The sequence below is a fragment of the Saimiri boliviensis genome, chromosome 19 (assembly GCF_048565385.1).
Source record: "Saimiri boliviensis isolate mSaiBol1 chromosome 19, mSaiBol1.pri, whole genome shotgun sequence".
Classification (NCBI taxonomy): Eukaryota; Metazoa; Chordata; class Mammalia; order Primates; family Cebidae; genus Saimiri; species Saimiri boliviensis.
Genome location: NC_133467.1, coordinates 32,952,421 through 32,978,123, shown reverse-complemented (window position 1 = coordinate 32,978,123; position 25,703 = coordinate 32,952,421). Strand labels below are relative to the sequence as shown.

The following is a 25,703-nucleotide window of genomic DNA, read 5'->3' as shown; positions in this document are numbered from 1 at the left end:
GTGTATTCTGATATCAGAGTTTCCAAGGAGAAAACAACACAGGCCATGGACAGAACAACGCTTTACGTACATAGAGAAGAGTGAGAGCAAAATCATTTTCTATAGCGTGCGTCAGTCTCCTACGGCCAGTGGGTCCCTCCTGGCAGCCCGCACAGGGCAGTTGGTCTGTGTGTGTCTCTCTTGTGCTGCAGCAGAAGGGCTCTTTCCTTTTCCCCTTGGAGTCTGAAATACCGAAAGCTGGGAGTGCGCTACAGAATTGGGCCATTTATGCACACACTTAACCAAAGTGGAGGAGCACACATTGAGTCTGAAATAGGGAAAGATTTTCCCATATAAGAAAATAAGCCTGGCAAAAGCAGTGCGGGTTGTCTCCTGGTAAGAAAATGTTCCAGACCTAAGGTCCATTCTTATGTGACGATGTTTAGTGTCCATACCGTCCTAACCAGATGTGGGTACCATCCCACTAGCAAGCCTTATTTGTTGTCCCGTTTTTAGTCGTTAAAGTCTACTGTTTCATTGTTTGGTGGTTCCATTAACTTGCAAGTAAGAGTGCACATAATAAGCCCATTGCATTTTATGAGAGTGCACCCACAGCTGTGCTTGGGCAGTGAAAGATGTTTCTTGGTCAGAGTAAAGCCTCATATATTATCTATAAACGTGACACATTTTTTTTTCCAAAGGAGGCTATGGTATTTCTAGCATCCACATTTTGGGCTGTAATAGCGATACCATAACCTGAATAAGTGTCAACAGCGGTGAGTCACCACTAGTGCTTGTGGCTAGCTAGCTAGGGGCCATGGATTTGATGTGGTCAAATTCAGGCAGGTCCTAGTCTTTGGTTAATTCGTACTTATTTTTCTCTTTGGATGATGTGGTTCAATTAGCAAGAGCCACCAAATTATGCGGTGTCCTTATTTTCCAGGATCATCTCTTGAGTCTTATCCCATTTTTACAGCTAAGATGGACTTCTATTTTCAGTCCATATAGATAGTAGGCTGCCTACTGGCCACAAGCTTCATCAGAAAGAGAATTAATTTATATTTTGCTTTAAGAGATCATTTGTTATATGAGTATACCTATGCGTAGTATATATTTTTTTCTCACAGGCAGAAAGATGCTGCCATAGTTCTAATCCACACATAGACAACTTTTTTTTTTTTTTTTTTTTTAAATTGAGACGGAGTTTTGCTCTTGTTACCCAGGCTGGAGTGCAATGGCGCGATCTCGGCTCACCACAACCTCCGCCTCCTGGGTTCAGGCAATTCTCCTGCCTCAGCCTCCCGAGTAGCTGGGACTATAGGCATGCGCCACCATGCCCAGCTAATGTTTTGTATTTTTAGTAGAGTCGGGGTTTCACCATGTTGACCAGGATGGTCTCGATCTCTTGACCTCGTGATCCACCCGCCTCGGCCTCCCAAAGTGCTGGGATTACAGGCCTGAGCCACCGCGCCTGGCCATAGGCATCTTTTAATAGCTCAGTCATTTGGTTGACCTTCTCCTGACCAGGTAGCCAAATAGTTCTCTGCCTGGGATTCAAGACCCTCTGGAGCATCCTTTGAAATATAGCTGGAGGTAGCTACGTCCCCACAGCTCTTGTATTCTGTGCAACTGAAAAATTAGCACCATTGGATGCTGCCAAGATTTATCACTTGTGCACTTTGGAGGAGTAGTCTGAGCCATACCTCCACACCTGGGCCCACTTGAGCCACAACTGGATTGCCAAGGAACTCTGCTCAGGAGTGTAGAAAGCCTTGAAATTTTCTGCCCCCCAGGCATTCTGGGCCTGTAATCGTTGGACTAAAACACAATCTAATCAAATGGCTGCCTGCTCTACCATGACAGAAAAAGCCCTGAAAAGCTCAGAAACGTCTTTGGGATCATTCTTCCATTGTCTTAATATCACCAGGCTTTTGTCCCTTCATGCTAGTCTCCTTATGATAAGGTTTCCTGGCCACACCCTTGGTGACCTCTCCTGAACTTTTTTTTTACAACATAGCCAGGCCAAGAATTTTCCTAATCTTTAAAGTCCGCTTCTCTTTTGATTATACATTCTATCATGTTTTCCCCTCTTTTTTCACATTTTACTGTAAGCAGCCAAGAGAAGCCCGACCACACCCTAACACCTTGCTTAGAGATTTATTCCACCAAATATATTTTTTCATTGTTTATAAGTTCCTCCTTTCACATAACACTAGGGCATAAATAGACTTTAGCAAAGTTCTTTACCATTTTATAACAGGGATGGCTTTTCTCCAGTTTTCAATAATATTTTCCTAATTTTGGGCCGAGATCTTATCAGAATAGCCTTTATTGTCCATATTTCTGCCAATATTCTTCTGATCGCAATCACTTAGGTAATCTCTAAGAAGACTGAGGCTTTTTCTACACCTCTCTTCTTCTGAGGCCTCACTGGAATCACCCTAATGCTCTGTTCATAGCAGTACAGGATTTTTCTCGCATTAACATCCAAACTCTTCCATTTTCTACTTACTACTCTGCTCCAAAGCTGTTCCCACAATTTTATGATGAGGGGATTATCACCACCCATTCCATAGAAATACAAACTACTATCAGAGATTACTACAACAACTCTATGCACATAAACCAGCAAATCTTGAAGAAACGGATAAATTCCTGGACACTTACACCCTCCTACAACTAAACCAGGAAGAAATTGAATTCCTGAATAGAGCAGTAACAAGGTCTGAAGCAGAGGCAGCAATTAATAGCCTACCAACCAAAAAAGGTCCAGGTTCAGATGGGCTCACCACCAAATTCTACCAGATGTACAAAAAGGAACTGGTACCATTCCTTCTGAAATTATTTCAAACAATACAAAAAGAGGGAATCCTCCCTAACTTATTTTATGAGACCAACATCATTCTGATACCAAAACCTGGTAGAGATACAATTAAAAAAGAAAATTTCAGGCCAATACTATTGACATAGTATTAGATATTATAAGTAATCCAGGGATAACTTAAAGTATACAGGAGTATGTACATAGGTTTTATGCAACTACTGTGCCATTTTGTATTAGGTACTTGAGAATCCATGAATTTTGGTATCTGTAAGAGGTTCTGGAACCTATCCCTATGGATACCGAAGGATCTCTGTAATAGAAAAATATGTCATAAAGGATGTCAAATTCCCTTACTTTCAAGGAACCAAATTAACTGTTGGGAGATAATTGTCTATGTGTCTCACTTTTCTGCTCACTGTGGGAGAACGCTGGCACCTTTGTTTCAGAATAGATTTTCCTTAGTGTTTCTGCGGTGACAGCCATAGAAGAGGCAGATATTAGATACTGCCTTTCTTTCTGAGGTATACTTATTGTCCTTATAAAAGTTTCAACTCCCCTATGTCAAAGATAATTTGTGCGAGACAATGTTAAATCATCAAGCAAAATTCTATTTAAGTGTATTTCAATAGAGAAGCAAGACCAAAACTTAGTATGAACTAAGCAACTTCATCAAAACCAGAAGCAAGAAGGTTTTTAAAGGTTGAGGTAAGCTAGTAGAGAAGTACTAGAGGACAGTAGACCATCTACGATTACTAATCGGCTTCATCAAAGGAAAACAGACGCCTCTTATATCTTTATGACAGGAGGTAGTGGTTTTGTGACTTTAGTAAGGCACTGAAGTTAGGCTGCTACTCTGCCACAGAAACTGTGAGATAAGGGGACTGTATTTTTTTGATGATTACATTTCAAAGAGATGGCTCTCGGGTCCTTAAGAAAAATATTTCTGGATTCTAAAATTGATAAAAGACTTTTAAAAAGATTTATATCACACAGGGGCAGATAAATAATTTACAAGTTTTCTAAAATAAACATTTTAAGGAAAAGGAGGGCAGATGCCTGCAGTCAGGAAAAAGCCTGCCTAAAGTTTAGCCAAGCCGAAGGGAACATTCAGGCTGTCTTCGTCACCAAGCTCTGGGTTTCTCTCCCAGTGATGTATAGTAATATACATCACTATATGTGCAGATGTTCCAGCCCGCTTCACATTTCTTTGTGGGAACTGATGCTCACCACAAAGTGTGATAGTCTGGCTACTACTATTACTGTGAGTAATAAGCTGTGCTTTGTCTTGGACCTAGGAGTCTTCTGCTGGCATTCATGAAATTGAATTGACTAACTTCGTAGCTTGCAACAAGTGCAAAATTTCAGACTCTTTACAGTTCTTGAAATTCTATTATGTAAGTAAAAGTGATAATTTTTGGAAGGTTTGTGGACAGTTCATGTATGTGAAGAAAGAACTCAGCAGCCACGCCTTGTGACGGAAATGAACACCAACAGAATATCTCAGCTGTAGGATCTTGTTAGTCATCTATTTAGGGAATTATCATTGGATGATTTCCAGCCCTCTCTGTCTCTCCTCAAGATTTTAAATCCTGGGTAAAAGAAAAGAATTAGCTCTGCTGGGGTCATGAGCCCAAACTTGTGATCAAAATGATAATTTCCTGTAATTTGTTTCCCCAGTTGGTTAACAGGGAGTCAGGAAAAGAACGTTCCCTGAAAGAGGGATGCTGACAAACTGAAAATAGTGATCTCCATTAAATTCCACTGCTGGGCTTTACAGCATGTACACACGTTTGAATACACAGACATATCCCTTCCTTTACATAATTCCCAAAACGTCCATTCTTAATCTAATAAAATACTATTAAATAACCACCTACTGTGTGTTAGCCACTTTTCTAGTAAAAGAACACATTAGTGAACAAAACAAAGAATCCTCCCTTTAAGGAGTTTACATTCTAGTACACAGAAAAAAAATAAACAGGATAAATTAGTAAATCATATAATATATTGGAGGTAATATGCACTGTAGAAAAAAGTGGAGTGAGGTAAAAGAGTAGAGGTGTTAGGAATGATGATTTTAAATGGGGTATTCAGGAAAGCTTCATGAAGAACGGGACATTTAAGCCAAGACATGAAAGAGGTGAGCAAGTTAGCAGTTGTACACATAACTGGGAAGGAATAATCAGTTCAAAGGCCTGAAGCCTAGAGCACTCCTGGGGTTCTAGGGAGTCCAAGGAGACTGTGGCTCTAATGGAGAGATGGAGGGAGAGAGGAGGAGCAGATGGATTCAGAGGATTATCAGTGGGGATAAAGGTGGCAGTAGAGTAACCAGTTAGGAGGCAGTTGTGGTAATCTTGTTTACTCGTAGGTTAAGAAAATGATGGGAATAGAGGATGACTCTTGGATTAAGCATCATAAAATAAAATGAAATGTATTTACTGATCCTAAAAGGAGAACACCTAAAGTCACAAATTAGTCATAGGAAGGACCTCTGGACGATGATGTTAACGCACTTCAGTCCTGTCATAGTACCATCTCAGAATTACGCAGTCTTTGGACTAGGCGGTAAATTTAAGTACCACCATCACACTGTTAAATAAGATGAATTTTAGAAGAAAGTTTTAAAAGTTGGAAATACCATTAGGGGTTATAATCCTCAGTTCTTCCATAGATCATGGTGATATAATTGCTGTTTGTTTATTTATGCTTAATCCACTCATTTGCTCGAGCCATGTTTTTTTTTTTCTTCATTTAACTTAGTAATTGATTGGCATTTGATGCAAATCTTTATTCCAGACAAGTCACACTCCTTGGAGAATTAATGAGATTGTGCGTGTCTTCTTTTATCTCTACGCAGGGTAGTGCAGTAAGACCTGCAAAAAGACTTTCAACATTCTGTCTCTTCTCCATATCTTTATAATATAATTGTAACCTAATTTCTCTCTGATGCTCAGATAAGCCACCCTAAGTGACACCAAACTTCTTTGTTTTCTTGGTCGTTCACTAGCTTGGGAAACCTGAAATGACCAATGGTCTCATTGATCCAATGACTATTTTTGAGGAAGTGCTTTTTCTTTAGGTTCCAAATTCTGTAGGCCAATAAGGAATTGGGTTAGCACAGACAGAAATGGTTGGGAAGAAAATACTTTGAGTAAAATTCGATGTTAACAGTTGAGAATTGAACCCTCTACCTCGTTCCTAGGGTTCCCACAAGCCCACCATATATCAATTACTATTTCATATTATATGTTTCTTCCACAAGATGGCATACTTCTGTTTCAAGGTATCTTACCGAAGCTAATATCATACTGAATTCTCAATAGGTTATTTTAGCAAATGTAAGACAGAGTTGCAACAAACTGAAGAAAAAACCCCCCACAAAATATCAGGGTTAATAAGTATTGTTGTCATCTAGCAATAAGCAGTAGCCAGGTGAGCTTTTATGAGGCTAAATAAATTTTGCTGAGTGTATAGATAGCTTTCCCCACTACCAACATAGTCCCTTTGTCCATCATCCCATTTAATACACACTAGGTAGGCTGGGAAGAACGATGACTGATGATCTCAAAGTAGGTTACCATATCTACTGGATTGTTAAGATCATTTGTATTTTGGGGTTTTACTGATGAACATTTATGTAGATACAATTATATAGTCAAGGATTGTCCTTAGAGGTTTTTCTAGCTACTTATTCCCCCAAATATCCTTATTGGCTATGGTCTGACTTTTGTCCTAGGTCTGTCATAAAATGGCAAGACCAAAGCAACTTTCCAGGATTTGTTGTAAATTTCACCTCTGGATGTCTCTTCACCCAAATAAAGTGAGAAAACCTATGTTCTGCCTGAAGGGCTGCCTGACGATGGTTCAAGTCCATCTGAGTGACCACAGAGTCCACTTCTTCTTGGTATTGCTATATCGAGCAGAACTAGCTGGAAACCATGCTTGGAAGTTTTCATGCTGAGTCATATATTCATGGGAAACTCCCTTAAATGCCCATAGTTGCAGACTGAAAGAAGAGTAGGAGTATGGTTTTTTAAAAATATGCCTTCTGGGATTGTAAACTATACACACATATACTTGTGTATTTAAGCATTTTTTTTTAAAAAATCTCAGTCACATATATACTTCTTCCAATTCATGATTAAAAGTTGTTGATCATGCCCAGCTTTGTCGTTATACACGCCCAATATCTGATAGTGTTACCTGGTTCACTTAGTTTCTGTAAGTAGTAAGCCCTGTAAGTAGTAAGCCAGAAACTTTTTAAAAAAACATGTTTAAAATTTTTATTTCAATAGTTTTTGGGAAACATGTGGTGCTTGGTTACATGATTCAGTTCTTTACTGGTGATTTCCAACCTTGTGATGCACCCATTACAGGCGTGGTGTACACTGTACCCAATGTACACTCTTTTATACCTCACTCTCCTCCCAACCTCTCCCTCGAGTCCCCAGAGTCCACTGTATCATTATGTCTTTGCATCCTCATAGCTTAGCTCCTGCTTGAAAGTGAGAACATATGATGTTTGGGTTTCCATTCCTGAGTTACTCCGCTTAGAATAATGGTCTCCAACTCCATCCAGGTTACTGCAAATGCCATTATTTTGTTTCTTTTTATGGCTGAGTAGTATCAGGAGCTTTTCATTAAATTAAAATAAATACTTTCTAAAAGGGCCAGTCTTAATCTGACATCAGAGTTGTAGTACGAAAACTTTCTTCTTTATTATCATTTTTTGCAGTTTCTTGATCAGTTGCAAAATTAATTAGTTATCTCTACAATATGACAGGGAATAATTTTTTAAAAATAATAAGTAAATTTAGTTTTGAGATAAAAACTCAAAAGAACTACTTACATTTTAAAATGTTTGTTAAAACAAACATACATTTATAATAAAATATTAATTATTTAACATTTATATTAATGTATGATTTTGGAAAAACAATTGACAAAAAAATTAAAAACCTTACAATCTATTTTCTCAAGAAAGCTTTTTTTCCTCCACGATAAAAATCTAATATTCACACATCATTACAAAGAGAAAGAAAACTACGACTTTCTCTTTTGAGACATGTAATAGCTATTTTCCTAGGTTACTTAATGGAGACAGTAAATAGAAATTGTTTTCCTTAAAATTCATGCTCTAGTTAAATGTAATATTTTATGGAACACTTCAAGTAATTTCCCTTTTCAAGCTTATATTTTAATTGCATATTTTAATTCAGTAGAAAAGACAACAGCTGGTAGGAAATGCCCTGCTAGAGGAAGTATACTTCTGGTTCTAATCTCAAATATTTTTTCTTTAATTTTCCTATTTTTCCAGTGAGAAAATCACCTTTGAATCACCAGAATCAATTTTCATAGGCAGATAGGTAGACACACTTGAAAAGGTATATAAAGGAGACCCTGAAGTTGCAAGAGTATATTTGCCTTAAGTGATTTGTCCCATTGTTTTAGAGAAAAAAGCGTAACTAGATCTTTCAGCATTTTTCTTGTACATATTTATTAGATACAGTGTGATGTTTTGATAAATGGACACATAATGTTATGATCAGATTGTCTTCTGAGTGTTTAAAAGGAGCAGCTCCTATGTAGTAGACACATCCTCATAAAGCAAAGAGTGATGGCAACTTGGGGTCTGAAATGCTTACAAAACAACAAAATTCTGACTCAGTGTACCTGAGGAAAGCTGGTGGTTCATACAGAATTGTGAATGGGAATTAAAGGGGGGCATAGTTAAAACCTGGAGAGTACAAGTGTGAGATAGTTTTAATTTACCTGGGAGAAACAGATTAATATCCCTCAAAGAACCACGCCTAGTGGGAAGTCAATTGCGATGAGTGAGTGAACCAGCGCTGCCTGTCAGTCATGTAGGAACAATCCTACTCCTGATATTGTGGCTGGCGGGAAGGACAGCAGCACATAGCGAACCAGCTGTCTCTTGTTTTTGGTATGGAAACCACTGATTCCCCTTTTAAATGTGTAAATCCCCAGGGTTTCTGAAAAATTCAGGATAGAACGCCTCAAGAAGGAAATAGTGGATTTCTTCTTTAACAAGGCATGTTGGGGGTTGAGGGATAACTTGGACAAGCAAGAGTTGTCTCTGCATCTGCCTCTTTCTTCAGTTGTAAAGCAGTTTATACAATCATACGGACTTAGTTTTAAAGGAAAAATAATAAACCATACACCCACAGCATTAGCACATTTCCCTTTGCTTGCATGTTACAATTCTATTCTCATCTACAGAAAAATACTTTCTTACATAGGTTAAAAAAAAAAAACAAAATTACCTGGCCACAGGGCCAGGTAATTGGTTGATTAATCCAAAGTCTGACAGAGTTGAAAATAAAAAAGATGTAAAAAAGATGACTCTTACATACTAAAATGTTTTAAGTGAAACCACTTAAAATACATATATTTATGAGTATATTCATATAAAGATAAAACTTTTACTTTGAGTGTTGGACTACTTGACTAGAGTTCTTCAGAGTACCTCTAGCATAAGTCCACTCACGATGCATTACATTCATTTTGGGGAATTTAAATATGAGCAGCAACTTAGAGACACTTGCAAATCCAAATGAACAGGACGTCTAGAGTTTTGATTTTATATTCTTTCTCATACTTAGTCCTTCCAAAACACTCACCTGGCTGTATTAGAAACAAATGATTTTTTGCAATTATACTTTATTAGGTTACATAGTACAAAATTATATTTTATAAATAGAATAAATAGAATGATAAATACAACTGTTAGAAGTGGTTTTGAACACAACCCCCAATCCCCACTACAATTTGCAAGGGCAGAAATGTGCAGGCACAACAGAAAGTAATCTGTTAAAGATGAGTGTTCATTGTGCCATGGAAATCAGTCAGGGTGCTTTACAGAGGGAATAAAGCATGCTGGTTAATTCGTTATGTAAGGACATTTTTGGCCAGGGGCAGTGGCTCATGCCTGTAATCCCAGCACTTTGGGAGGCTGAGGTGGGCAGATCTCTTGAGGTCAGGAGTTCGAAACCAGCCTGGTCAACATGGTGAAAACCCATCTCTACAAAAAATACAATTAGCTGGGCATAGTGTCAGATGCCTGTAATCCCAGCTACTCAGGGGTTGAAACTCTAGAATAGCTTGAATCCTGGAGGCAGAGGCTGCAGTGAGCCAAGACTGCACCACTGCACTCCAGCCTGGGTGAAGAGAGTGAAACCTTGTCTAAAAAAAAATTTATATGTAATTTTCACATTCATACAAATAATGATATTTAAGCTTTTCATTTGTGAGATGTAACATAATTTTAACAAATGAGAAGGTTTTAATTCTAGCATGGATTGGGTCTCTGGGCAGAAAAAGAATCTAATTAACAGTAATTGACTCCCTCTGCTAGAAGACAAGCACTGTGAGAACGAGATAGTTCACATATTTACTCAAAAGGAAATCTTAGTTGGCCAGATGAAAAAATTCAAAGCTCATCTGTTTCAATAGTTTTAAATAACATTTCTTAAATTATGTAGCTTGAAAATGATAGCATTTAGATTTAAAATCAATTCTGACCTGTGTTTGTAATTCAAATTATATTATTGTAATCAATAAAATGTTAGGTTCATATAAGTGTTATGCTATGATCATCATAGAGATTATGGCCATTTTTGCCTCTTCAGAGCACAATGTTCTATTTGATCAGCAAGCATGAGGATGCCATTATCGTGTATTTTTAGTCTATTATTAAATAAGATTACATCATCTGAAGGACTTAAACATATCGTTACATGAAAACAAAACAACTATAAACAAAAATAAAGTTTAATTTACAATAAACAATAAAAATCAACAAAATTATCAACAATTCTGATCATGTTACCTAACATTTTTGTCACTATAAAACCCAGTTTCTTCGTATTAGTATCTTGTTCTTCATTTAAGGCCCAGTTTAAATTTTCTCTCCCTTCTTTTCATCCCACTTATTTTTTTTTTTTTTTTTTGAGATGGAGTTTCGCTCTTGTTACCCAGGCTGGAGTGCAATGGCTCACCGCAACCTCCGCCTCCTGGGTTCAGGCAATTCTCCTGCCTCAGCCTCCTGAGTAGCTGGGATTACAGGCACGTGCCACCATGCCCAGCTAATTTTTTGTATTTTTAGTAGAGACGGGGTTTCACCATGTTGACCAGGATGGTCTCGATCTCTTGACCTCGTGATCCACCCGCCTCAGCCTCCCAAAGTGCTGGGATTACAGGCTTGAGCCACCGTGCCCGGCTCATCCCACTTATTCTATATCTTTTTCCCTTTCAGATGAAATAAATACTTGTTTCTTTGATTCTCATAACCCTTTATTGATATTCTAACTGATCTGATTATCTTGCATTATCATATTTTTTCAGTGTTCATTTTTCCACCCACCCAGTCCCAACCTCCATAAACTATATATTTGTTCATTTTGATTTTTACTCTTTGAATGGGACTTGGCACACAGATGAATGTATTGTGTCCTGGATAAAATGCTCCTGGTCACTTCAGATCCTGTTCTGTCTCTCCAACCGGAAAAGCAATTCTTGTCTTTATATTTGTTTTGGGTTGTGCCTTTCCTTGAAAAGCTCTCATGCTTTTCTCTTTTTGTCAAGTGTAAATTCTTTTTCTTTTTAACCAGATATTGGACAATATAGTTTGTAGATTGACTTGCATTTTTTTTTTTTTTTTTTTTTTTTTTGGAAGAGGAGTAAATAAAAAGGCAACAAGTAGTCTTAATCCTTGGAAACACTGTCTGAGACATGCTTCAAAGGTCAGAAAATTTTATGCCTTTGATTTCTTCTGTGACTGTCCTAGTTAATTATTATTATTATTATTATTATTTGTTAGCTCGTCTTGATTGTCACAGGCATTCCAAGAACTCTTTTCAATGCAGCTTTTACTTCCTTGTTCCTCAGACTGTAGACAAGAGGATTAAGTAAGGGAGTTACCACTGTGTAGGTCACTGCCACCAACTGATCCTTGTCTGAGGCAGACTTGGACTTGGGCCGCAGATAGATGAGAGAGGCACAGCCATAGTGGACAAAGACCACAGTGAGGTGTGAGGCACAAGTGGCAAAGGCCTTCCTCTTACCCTCAGCTGAGGGGATCTTCAGGATGGTATGAACTATGAAGCCATAGGATATGAGGATTAACAGAAAAGGCACCATAATCACCAGGATGCTGAGGCTAAATAAAGCCAGCTCTTTCACATGGGTGTCGGTGCAGGCTAACTTGATAACAGGTGCCATGTCACAGAAATAGTGATTAACCCTGTTGGGGCCACAGAAAGGCATGTCACAAATGAGGTTGGTGGCCACCAAAGCAATAAAGAATCCTGTGGCTCCTGAGACACAAATCGACCCCAACCCCAGCCTTTTGTTCACGATGAGTGTGTACCTCAGAGGATGACAAATAGCTACATAGCGATCGTACCCCATCACAGCAATGAGGAAGCAGTTGGTACAGGCAAAGCCAAGGAAGAAGAAGAGTTGGGTGGCACAGGCCACGAAGGAGATGGTCTTGGTGTTTGAGAGCAGGTGGACCAGCAGCTGAGGGATGATGACAAAAGTGTAGCAGGACTCAGAAAATGAAAGGATGAATAGAAAACCATACATGGGGGTGTGGAGAGTCCAGCTGAAGCGAATAACGGCCATGATGGTCACGTTGGCCACCAGGATTGTCACATATAAGAGAAGGAAGATAACAAAAAGCAGCAGCTGGAGCTCCCCCAGGCTGGAGAAGCCCACCAGGACGAACTGTGTAACCACAGTGGTTTTGTTGAAACCTCGCATCTGAAGGACTTTCTGTGAAAATGTTTGAAAGAGACAAAATGATAACTGTCATTGTAATAAGAACATTTTTTGCAACGCCTCCACTTCAAGTATATTGTCAGATTCATAATATTAACATCTCTTTCTCTCAGTCTATCTAGATATAGACAGCCCCTTTAATGATTTTTCCAATAAATCATTAATTTGAAATAACAGAGAAATGAATACCTACAGTACATAAATACCCAAAAGTTAAAAGGATCCAACTATTTGACAAAGTTGAGAAAACTGAGAAAATTTGAAAATACTTGACAAACTGAGAAAATTCTCTCAGTTTTAGAAGAACATTACCTTTAACATGGAATAGAAAAATTTAACTTATTTTTCTTGTACTGTATGTATTTGGTCCTTGCATGTATATTCTATCCTAGCATGTTGGTTTCTTTCCCTAATATCACCATCCATTTAATTAGCATTACTGTAAAGGCATTAAAGCACTTTGCCTCAGAGCATGGACTCAGGAACCAGAATGCTAGAGTCTGAATCTTGCCTTTGCCACTTAGGGATATGAACTTCAGTGTGAGACATAAATAATAATAGAACATATTATATAGGTTTGTTATAAGAATTAACTTAGATTGTGTAAGTAAAGTACTTGAAGCAGCACTTAACATATAGTAACTCCAGTCTATGTATCAGCTGCTTTTGCAGCTAAGGAGTTGAGAGGCAAATGTCTTGGTTTGATACTCAAACGCTAGAAAAGCCTGGACCCTTAAATCAGGATAGGATTTTCCTGCATTTGACTCATGTGTTCTTATCTTGAGATTCTTTTTTTTTAATTGAGCAAAAAATTTAAATATGCAATTAAAGAACTATCATGTTTACATTAAAATTATTTTCTTTTTAAATTTTACTTTTCGTTAGCAACTAATAATTGTATCTATTTATGGGGTATGATGTGATGTGTGCATATGTGTATACATTGTGGAATGATCAAAGCAGGGTTCTTTAATAAATCTACCTTTTTAAATCTAAGGACTCTATAGCCTTTGAATTCTCTTGCATGATTCTATGACACTTGTTCTGCATGTTTATGAATTCCTGTGAAGGGACACAGTGTAAAACCTGGGTCACAAGGCTATGGCATATCTGTCTATGAAACAAAATAGATTGATGATCACCTGGGACAAGGGTGGAGCAGGAAGACTTAGGTTAAGATACAAGAAGAAAGAAGAGGAAATAACATGAATGCACCTTGGATCTCTTGCAAATAAAGTAGCCAGAAAGTGATAAAGGCAAAAAGAAGGAATTATCTCAGGAACTTCCCATTATCTTATAGTCTAGGTTATTCCTTCTCCCAGAGCCCTAATCATTTTTCCTTTCAGAATCAGCTTCAGAGATTCAGGAGAACCAGATATAATATTTGCTGGTTCTCAACATCTCCCAACTTCTTGGTTACTTTAACGGCTATAAAATGTTAGGAGTTGTTTGAAATGACACACTTGGGTTCATTATTCATCATCTCTGTTGTGGTTTATTTGCTTAGGTGGTTCCACACACCTGTTACAACAGCTTTCTCCTTTGTATCAGACCTTGCAGAAAATACGGTGCTTTCCTGTAAGCTACCTCATTTGACTCTAACATCCTGGTAGATAGCAAAAGTATCTGTCTTTCTCTCACAGGTAAGGCAAGTGTACTAAGGGCCCTCTCCTGGGCAGAGTAACCTGTGAACATCCTCATCCTTGCATTTAACACGTTGCATTGAACACACCTCCTTATGTATTTGGCACACTTTATAGATTATAAGCTTATTATGTGCAGGAATAACTTTTTAAATTAAAAAATGAGTCACTAGGATATAACATAGCTTGTGATTTATCATGTGTTCAAGATGTTGACCTGATTAGAATGTCAAAAAATTAAATAATATGCTCAAGTGGTAGATCCGATACCAGAATTCAAGTCTTCTAACTTCAAATCCACTTTCTTTGTGCTTACCACATTTTTTTTTTTTCTTTTTTTGAGACGGAGTTTCGCTCTTGTTACCCAGGGTGGAGTGCAATGGCACGATCTCGGCTCACCGCAACCTCCGTCTCCTGGGTTCAGGCAATTCTCCTGCCTCAGCCTCCTGAGTAGCTGGGACTACAGGCACGTGCCACCATGCCCAGCTAATTTTTTGTATTTTTAGTAGAGACAGGGTTTCACCATGTTGACCAGGATGGTCTCGATCTCTCGACCTCGTGATCCACCCGCCTCGGCCTCCCACAGTGCTGGGATTACAGGCTTGAGCCACCGCGCCCGGCGTGCTTACCACATTTTATGGCACCCATTCTTTATCTTGTGAGAAGATGATCTGCCTATATACTTTTTCCAAGAAACTAAAGCATAGTTCCACACTGCCTGTTCAAGTAAAACTTGTTTTAGCATTTCTGACTTCTCTGGAATAATCCAATTTTAATTATCCAAGTTTTTGAATTATCAAATTTTATAATAAGAGCTTTATTCTTTTTAATCCTAAGATTAGGGAGATAAGAAAAAGGAAAAAGGGGCAGGAAAATAGGCACATCAAGGATACAATTGATGAAAACACAAAGGCAAGGAAAGTTAAGAGGATGTTGCTTAATTTCAATCACAGTTTTACGAATCAAACAATTTTCAATGTCTCCCTAAATCATCAGCTTCTTTTTTTTGTGACTTACATGAGAATTTGGTTATATACAAAATATCCTCCAATCTTGGCCACAACGCTAGTACTGTTTTTATGTATTTTTTCAGGTTGCTTCATATGTTTGTTTTGCCTATTGTTTTTCATACTCAAATCCTTCCATGTCCCATGTTCTCCAATAAACCTTCCCTGCCTACTAGCGTCCTTACAGATGCTCATTCTCTTTATAGCCTCTAGGGGTTTTTAAACCTTGCAAGTACAGGAACAGGATAGTATTATCTTGTATTACTTTATAATCAATTTGCCTATGTAGATGCCTCATAACCCTATATACATTGTTTCTTTGAGGCAGGGGGCATAGCAATGTATTCTAAACAATCTGCAGCAGCTTTAAACAATACTAGGCACATAACAGGCACTTATTAAATACTTAATAAATTATGGCATGGTTTAATTCTTATTTTGTTTATGAGTTTTCTCATATGCCTTTTTTTTTAAAAAAAGAATACTCATTATTCTACTATAATCCATATCACTCTTAAATGTTTATTTTTCTGAAAATTATTATTTAAAAAAGAGAAATCCCACTAATGAGTTTTTCTGCCTTTCCAGTTACTTCTGTTGCTTGACCCCTCAGCATTTAAATTTGATATATTAAGATGAGGTGGGTGTATATGTGTGTGTATGTGTCTGTATTTGTGTGTGTATGTGCACTCTATCAGAGTGGAAGCTTTTTCATTTCAAGAAAAGAGCAAATAAAGTTTTACTTTGACTCAGAATCCTTTTTATAACAATAAAAACTATGCAAATGTATTTGCATCTGAATTTTTGGTAGAAAATATTTCTTTCTTTAGGTAGCAACTGACAAAGAAAATAGACTTACCTACTTATGTCCAAAAGATCAAGGAAGCTGCCATGTGACTTTGTTGACTTATAGTCTGGTAGAACTTTTAAATATTGAAAGAGGCAGCAGAAAGTCAGTTGTAAAATTAATGGCATTTGTCCTGAAAGATTAAATAATTGGAATAAAATGCACCAAAGCATTTCATAAAGGGCTAAATGGAGACTTAGTTGCCCAAACCTTTTTGAGTCTTAAATAAGAACTGAAAATAACCTGGTCTATATTCATATGTCAATTCAGATTCTATATAATTATATTCGAGAGTATTTATAGCCCTCTGGGATTCCAAGAAGCAGGGCCTTCTGAGACTTAGTAAGAGCTAAAGCAAGAGGGAAAATAAATGACTAACCTTGAACAGGACATACCATTTAATACCAAAATAAAAAATTCAAATTGCAATAAAACATTCCATCTCTGCAAAGCACTACAAATGCAGATAAGTATTCTAGTGATTTCCTGACATCAAGCCTACAAAACATTGAAATTCCAGGAGAAACCAAATTTTCCAACCAGGAGATATACAATAAAACTGCCTTGATAAGGTAAAGAGATGAAAGCAGGAGTTGGTAAGTACAGGTATGCTTGGCACTTTCAGGAATTATATAAGCAGGCTCTGTTCTCCTAAATCAAAGCCTGGAAAAAAAACCAAAGAACTAAATTTCTTAATTCTGCCCAAGGAATTATTGTAAGAAAATGAATTTCATCCAGCAACCATTTATTGAGTGCCATGATTTGGAGAGCAGTATATGAGGCATTACAGTGATACAAAGATAAAATATGTGAATTGATTTGATCTAGTAGAGAAGACAGATGCAAGCAGAACTGACTATAATAAGAGGTATAACGATGCTCAATGTTATTGCGACATTAACAACAGGGCAATAACAAGGATGAGCACCCCCGGCAGAGATTGCCTTGACCACAACCAGGGCTGAGATTCAGCAAATGATTTGATGAACAAAAATATTCTGGAATAATAAGCCAAGTGGAAATATAAGAATTAGGACTAAAACGTCAATGCTGAATGTTTTGTGCCTCGGACACCCAAAGGAAAAAGGACTGATGAGGAAGGCTGAGAACTCCCATTTCTGGCAGTGGCTCAGCTGGTCACATGAGAAAACTTTCCTTCTGAAAACAAAATTGTTGGGAAAATATTTTTAAAAATCTTTAGAAATCTACTGACAAGCTGAAGGTATAGTAGGAATTTTTATGTCAAAATCCAAAGAAAGAAAACCCATCAATAAACACTGGAAATTGCTTCTGTTCCAAGGAGATCTGTTTATCTGGATGACATTACAAACCCAAGCTGTTGATTTGAGAGAATCACAGGCATGATGAGGCTGACAGAAATTACAGACATAATCTAATAAGTCAGGGAGTTGGAAATTAGATATTAAACGTGTTTCCTAGTTTCCATATTTGATGCTTTGACATCTGAGGCCTTCCTGACCAGAAAAAAGACCAGCCCCCTTGGGGTTAGCAGATTCACAAGGAGTTTAATTTCATGTGAAATCAAATAAATCCAGAAGTCATACATACAATTGCCTATTTTTTCATACTCTTGGACTGAGGGACACTATTTTCTTATCCTAATCACCCCACCAGGCATCGGGCAACTAAGGATAGTCCAGGAATCCGTGAAATTGTTTAAACTTGCCAATTCTAAACCTGCTCAAAACCACTTACCCTGCTTCGCCTCAAAAACCATTACAAAGGCTCTCCAAAACTTCCCCTTGCTCTCTGCCTTCAACTGAACTTTGTGCTCTGGTATTCTCCCCATGGTACTTCATGTGTGGTGTGATATGCCCCCTACCCACTCAGGCACTCAGGAACTCTAAGTAATCAACTATCTTTCAATGGCAGTCATCTCTTGATCTGCTGACCTCACCGTATCTGAATAAAAATAAAATCAACATTTTAAAACATATTGAAGGAGAGGACCAAAGCTGAAGAACTGACAGTATCTGACTTCAACTTACTGTAAAGCTACAGTAATCAAGACAGGGTGGTATTGGTAAAAGAACAGTTAAATAGAAAAATAAATGGGTTCTCAAGCTCTGAAAAGTCATTGAGGAACCTTAAATGCATATTGCTACGTGAAAAAAAAAGCTGTCAGAAAAGCCTATATAGTATGTGATCCCAACTACCTGACATTCTAGACAAAGCAACGGTATTGAGATAGTAAAATGACTAATGGTTTCCAGGGATTCAGAGAAGGTGGGGAGGGAAAAATCAGTAGGGCCCAAGGCATTTTTAGGACAGTGAAACTATTCTGTATAATACCATAATTGTGATATATGACATTATGTATTTCTGAAAAATGTAGCATGAACCCAAATGTAAAATATATGGACTTAGGTTAATAAGAATGTGTCAACATTGGTCTAATAAATAAAAAACATACCACAATAATTCAAGATGTTAATAATAGGAAAAACTGTGCAGGAGAGAGAAGCCATAAGGGAATTTGGTATTTTCTGTGCAATTTTCTATAAACCTAAATATGCTCTAAAAAGAAAGTCTACTAAAAAAAAAAAAACAAAAAGAAAATAAGATTCTCATAGATGTGATATATGTAGAGATATAGGCCAAACACAGTGTGATTCCTTTTATATAATGATCAAGGAAAGGTCGAAATTATGGTGATAGAAGTAAGGATAGAAGTTATATTTAGAAATTTCATACCTGGGAAGCAGTACAATGGAGCCCCACATGGTTCTCATATTTAATTTATTAGTTATGTTCAATCTGTAACAATTTTATCAAGCTAAACTCTTATGATTTATGTGTCATTTAGGGTATATATTATGTTTTAAGATATTTACTTTACTTAAAATATACAGATTAGAGTTCTTTTGGGAATAGTGAGTTGGAAATTTTCAGTCAACCCAGAGACTAGGAATAACGAGAACAACTACAAAAACTATTGGAAAAAAAATATTGAAGGCATCAGACTTTAACAAAGGATTAGGATTTAGGAAAAGCAAGAAACCTGTGTTGTCCTGGCATTTGGCAGTAATTACCTCCCAAGGAGAATCTGACAATTCGGGAAGATATTACCAAAAAATCAAGAGGCTGAGACACATGAAGATAAAGGGCAAATATATAGATCACAGACGACTGAAGAGTAATGGGGCTGGTGAACTTCCCAAACTTTGAATTGACATTTAAAAAGGGAATATAAATAGGAATAAAATTAAACAAGAAATAGATCAACTTTCACAGAAGCCTAAGCTCAAACAGCCTTAAACCCTGGTAAACTTGAGCCAAGGCTCAATTTAATACCTTACCTCTATAAGTCACTCTGAACAGTAGATCATAGTGGCATTTGGGGTCTCTTAGGATCTGTATAGGTTAATAGACAGCATCTCTTCTAATCCCTAGAAGGCCTGGGTATTTTTCTTTATCTAGTACACAGATACCTTAGTAGATGGCAAAGTTATCTGGGGAAATATTGGAACAAGATTCTCAGGATATAATTGTGGCCACGCTGTCGTGTCTTTTCTCAAAACTCCCATCTGCTCTCACAATCAAGGGGTTTCGGGTTTGGGAATTGTTGTTGAATTGGCAATTGTATAGGAGGACGTGAATTAAAACACCAGTAACTTACTTTTATCTCTTCGTCAGACATGAAATAAATGTCAAACATCACTTTAGTTGTCTGCTCATCTGCTTCATTGCTAGAAATCCCTTATCCATTAGCCATTTCTACAGATCCCTGCAGGACAAAACTCCTCTCATTACTTTGAACTTTAGAATTATATTGGTCATTTTCTGTATCTTCTCCCTGACAGTTTCGTGTAGCCTTCTGCCTTCCATCCCCTGGAATACTATTATTCTTATCGATAGCAGTGGACTCAATTTCTCTGTAGCATCATCACCATCGTCTCTAGGTTACGAATGACAACTTCCATAGAACTCTTCAAAGATGTTAATATTCTCATCACCAATGCACTTATTGATGCACTGGTGAGTGATTATTTTCCAGGTCCCCTGTGTAATGCTGGTTTGGGATTGGCCAAGGAGGTTGTCCAAATTCATTCATTCCAACACATCTATTTCTCTGAACCTTTGAATGAATTCCTTTACAGTGAGTGAAAAGATGTGGCATTTCCAACTTATTAACCATAAATCAATGATTAGTTTAGGTTTTGTTTAGTCTATTAGCTAGCAAAATATTAATGTCACTTTTGGATGCATGAGCCAATATATTAAGTTCTGAAGCCCAAGAGAGTGCTCCCATAGCAATGAGTTTGACTGAATTCCAATTTATGTTTCCTCCCCATTGGCTAAAATCCTTACAATTCTTTCCTACATATACTCTCCTAACTCCCACAGATACAAATTGGAAGGCATTTTAAAATTATTATTATTATTATTATTATTATTGCAGTTTATCTGTTCACAGAACCAACCATGTACCTCTCTATCCAATTACATTGTGATCTAGTTCCTGTAGTAGGCCTAGAAACAAATTTAAGTGATGGGGCCATTATTTCAGGTGCAACCCTGAATCTTTTATGTAGAGGACTGTTGATTACCTTAGATGTGGTGTGTGTGCCTGTGTGTGTGCACGTGTTGGGGGTGTGATATTTACCTCAACAGACAAGGGTAATTTAGAGGAAATGGGTCATCAAGATCTCAGCCTCACTTGGATCTGCTAAAAAATGTCCATTTCATGTCTCAAAGTCTTACTTCTTATTGAATAGAAGAGCGCAGGTCAGGCTGATATTTGAAAGCTAAATGTACAATCAGTTTGTGTGCTTCATCCTTCCCTATGGCTGCCCTGAAACCCCAGATGATCCTTCAAATGTGTTATAAAAACATTTTGATTTTTTCATATATAAAAATGTTTATTACTTATAATTTCCCTTTTGTCTATGCTTATTCTCTGTGATAATTAAAAAGAAAAACCAGAAGCTTAAGAAATTTCTGAAATCCCTGTTATTGCCATGCCATCTATGTGACAACCACATGATCCCCCAATGTCTTGCCCTCCCTTTCTAATTCATCCTATGCTATTACTGGTGCTTATCTGGTAATTAAATGGTATTAGGTCAAGAGTTCAAGACCAGCCTGGCCAACATGACGAAACCCCGTCTCTACTAAAAATACAAAAAAATTAGCCAGGCGTGGTGGTGTGCTACTGTAGTCCCAGTCTCTTGGGAGACTGAGGCAGGAGAATCGCTTGAACCTGGGAGACGGAGGTTGCAGTGAGCCGAAGTCATGCCACTGCACTCCAGCCTAGATGACAGAGTGAGACACTGTCTCTAAAAAAAACAAAAAAAAAGGTATTAAATGCTGGAATGAACTCATCCTTTTTTATCCCAACAAGGAAGTTATCTGTGTACTCATTAGATATACAAGTAACCCAATCCAAGAATCTCATTTTCAGGATTTTTTTTTCTTAAGTCACTCTTGCTCCTAATCACTGTTTTACCCAAGGTCCACTAGAAAATAAATAGCACATCAAAAGAAAGGAAATTTAAGAGACAGGAAAATACCATAGACAATGAAATAATCTGGGATTAGCAGCATCCCAGTTTTTATATCTTCTATATTTGCGCCCTGTTATTGTAATCCATATAGGTCAGACTTCTGAGGACGAAAGCTGAGTGAAGAATGGTAGACAGCAGATCTGGAGTGAATATGTACATGTCAAATATCAGCACAATATTGGCTAGAAATCTGAAAGAGATAGCACAAAAGAAAATTTCAAACCAATCTCTTGAGCATGGGTGCTGTGAAAATTAAGCAGAAGCTTTAAGAGCTATGGCACAACGATGATAGACTGGATAGGGAAAATGTGGTACATATACACCATGGAATATTACGCAGCCATCAAAAATGATGAGTTCACGTCCTTTGTAGGGACATGGATGAACCTGGAAACCATCATTCTCAGCAAACTGACACAAGAGCAGAAAATCAAACACCGCATGTTCTCACTCATAGGCGGGTGTTGATCAATGAGAACACATGGGCACAGGGAGGGGAGCACTACGCACTAGGGTCCATTGGGGGGAAATGGGGGAGGGACGGGGGGTGGGGAGGTGGGAAGAGATAGCATGGGAAGAAATGCCAGATACAGGCGAGGGGAAGGAAGGCAGAAAACCACACTGCCATGTGTGTACCTATGCAACAATCTTGCATGTTCTTCGCATGTACCCCAAAACCTAAAATGCAATTAAAAAAAAAAAGAGCTATGGTACAGCTCTATTATCTTGCTTCTTCCCCCTTAGTAAGAACAGCATGCTATTTTCTTAAAGGCTGTTTCTTCCATCTTAGTCACAGAATAAAGGAAGAAGAATCTTTTGAGAGATGATACTCACACACAACTTGTTTAAGAAACAGAACTTTGTGGTTCTAAGCAATTTAGAATTTAGCATTATTTTCTATTGGAGAATAACCTAACAAAGTCTGATTAATAGAGATATAACAATTAAATAATTAGACTTATAAAACCCAAAGGAATGTAGTATAGATGTGTTAAAATGTGATATATTAGGTTTTATAACAAAATTACCAATGACAGAGGGGTTTGGTTTATAATGCATGCATTTTTATTAATTAGGAAGCCACCAGTATATATATATATATATATATATATATATATATATATATATACATACATATTCAGAATTAAAGAAAGAAATGCAAAAATCTACCATCATTTGGGAGGTCTAATGTATCTTTTAAAATAATACCATTATCTATATATAAATAATATGTTTATGGCTGTATATTTCCTTCTATGTACTATTTTAGTTAAATATCACAAGTTTTCATGTACAGTATTTAAAAATATTTTCTTACTAAAATATGATTTCTTTTTAAACTATTATTTACAAGTGTGCTTTCTAAGTTTCAAACATATGGGGATTTTCTAGTAATGTATTCTATTCATTTTCTATGCAATAAATATTTATTGCTTGTTATATACCAGGTACTCTTCCAGCTCTAGACTAGACATGCATCAGTGAGCAAAATGAATAAATATCTCCATAAATATATTCATGACTATATATTTCTAAGACTTCCTTTTCAACATAGAAAAGAAGAGAGACTGAAAGCTGCATACAGAGCCTTAAGGTCATATGTTAGAGGGAAAAAAAGGTCACAGTAAAGATAGGACTTGAAATAGTTAAACTAGGAAACAAACTTACCATACAGATACCAACAAAACCAAAAGTTTGTTCTTTTTTTTTTTTTTTTTGAGACGGAGTTTCGCGCTTGTTACCCAGGCTGGAGTGCAATGGCGCGATCTCGGCTCACCGCAACCTCCGCCTCCTGGGTTCAGGCAATTCTCCTGCCTCAGCCTCCTGAGTAGCTGGGATTACAGGCACGTGCCACCATGCCCAGCTAATTTTTTGTATTTTTAGTAGAGACGGGGTTTCACCATGTTGACCAGAATGGTCTCGATCTCTCGACCTCGTGATCCACCCGCCTCGGCCTCCCAAAGTGCTGGGATTACAGGCTTGAGCCACCGCGCCCGGCCCAAAAGTTTGTTCTTTTAAAAAAACTGATAAAATTGACAAATCTCTAGTGAGACTGATAGTGAAAGAAAAGCCCAATATACATTATAAGAAATGATCAAAGAGATATAACCACCGATGCTGCAGAGAATAACAAGTTAATAAGGACATACTGTAAAGAACATTATATATAGCTATGTATAATTTGGATAAAAATAAATGAATTGTTAATAAAATAAACCATAATATGATTCATTCTGGAAGAAACTGGGGACTTATACAAACATTTAACAACTGAATTATTTGTAAACCTTTCAATAAAGCAATATCCAGTCCCCATTGGTTTCAGCAAAGATAATAAAATTTCAATGATTCACCGATTCTTCAGAGAATATAAAAGAAAAATCCCCAAGTCATTTTAGGAGGCCAGCAAAATCTTGATTTAAAAACTTAATGAGAATTGTTAAGAGAAATAAAAATTTCATAAGCACATACAACATACACACACAAATAAATATGGCATATCTAAATCGTCTCAGTCTGAGTAAGTGTGCTGTGTGTGTGAGTGAACCCTGTGATGGAATGGTGTTCTGGTCAGGCTTGGCTCCTGCCTTGTGCTTCAGCCATCCAGAATCCTGAACTGAAATAAATGGGTTGGAAAATGAATGAATGAATACAAATTATTTCAAGACAAAAATTTGTAAAGTATGCAATAATGATACAAATGCATGACAATAAACAATGTGATATGAAAGTGTTCAGTGAGCCTGCCGTATTTGTGATTGTTTTGAACTACCTGGTGGTAGGAGGTGTCCTTACAATGTTTTCTTTGCAAGCATTTGTCCCTTAATGTAACCTCCACTACTATGATCACCATTACTTGATCCATCCAAAATTGGGTAAATAATTATCATCATTTATTAATCTTTGCAAACATATGGATAGCTCAGATTTATTATAATATTTATTATAATCTTATCATTACAGTAAGTGAGGACTTACTTTACAAAGGTGATTTGGGAGGGTTCATTACTTTCACCATTTCTCTGTCCTTTTTTACTCGCTCTTCCACTTTAGCTATCTCTATTTTGTTCTTACTAGCAAGCCCCCCTTGGACACTCTAGGGTTGGGGAGGCCTTGTGAATAACATCGGCCATTGCTTGTTGACCTAATATACATAAGGAAATTACTTAAAACTTTACACAAGTTGTCTTATTCAATCTTCATGATCAGAAAATAAAAGAAGGATATTATGTCAATTGTGAGGTAATAAATGGTACGTGTGAAAATCAGGATAGAAGTCCGGGGTTCCCCATCACAGTGTTAATGGGAGCAATGGAATTCTTGATCTAGAAAGCCCTCACATCAGGACCTACAAGACTTCCTCTTGTAGAATTAACCCAAGGTCAGCATGAAACAGGGACAGAGAAGGGTTTAACAATCTGGGCCAAGGTCCAAACAAGTAAATAGAAATGCATGAAATCCTGACACAGACATCAAAACAAAGGAACAGCCAAGTCAGAGGCAAAGGCATCATTTTGTTATGCAGAATGAAGTGAAATGGATGAGTAAGAATATGACTTTAACATCTGTGTTATGCTTAATATAAAAACCAAATAAATGAGGCCAGACAATGTCCTTTGGGTATCGACATTCATTCACTGAAGATTTAGCTTCAGAAACTATAAAATGGGAGACAGAAGATCAAGCCCTCTCTATCTGCAGAACCACGAGGGAGGAGGAGTCAGTGCCAAGTAAAGTGTGTCCAAGAACAACATGGCCACAAACAACACCAGGCAGTGTAAACCCTGTGATCAAGAAACCCACCAGGTTTCCCAGTTGGTGACAGTATTTGCAAATTACATATGACTGGACAATAGCAATATGTGTGTATGCACATGTGTGGAAAGAGGAACAGAGAGAGCAAGATGTTTAGTTTTAACATGTGGGAGTTCAGGACCAACGTCAACTTAAATCGTCATTCACATGGAAAAAATAAGAGGAAGGATAAAATGACAGTAGAGTCATTTTTTGTGTTCATGACCTCTTAACACAATGATCCTGCCCACTTGTCAGTGTTGTGGCGTCAGACCCCAA

At 37.4% G+C, this 25,703-nt stretch overlaps 1 protein-coding gene across 1 annotated transcript; it reads right to left on the bottom strand.

Moving 5' to 3' along the window:
• Window positions 1-11,638: 11,638 nt before the first annotated feature.
• OR10T2 (olfactory receptor family 10 subfamily T member 2) lies at window positions 11,639-12,586 on the bottom strand. The gene has a single exon (XM_003937888.3). It carries the CDS (start codon window positions 12,584-12,586, stop codon window positions 11,639-11,641), a length of 948 nt encoding a protein of 315 aa, XP_003937937.1.
• Between the last annotated feature and the right edge of the window lie 13,117 nt (window positions 12,587-25,703).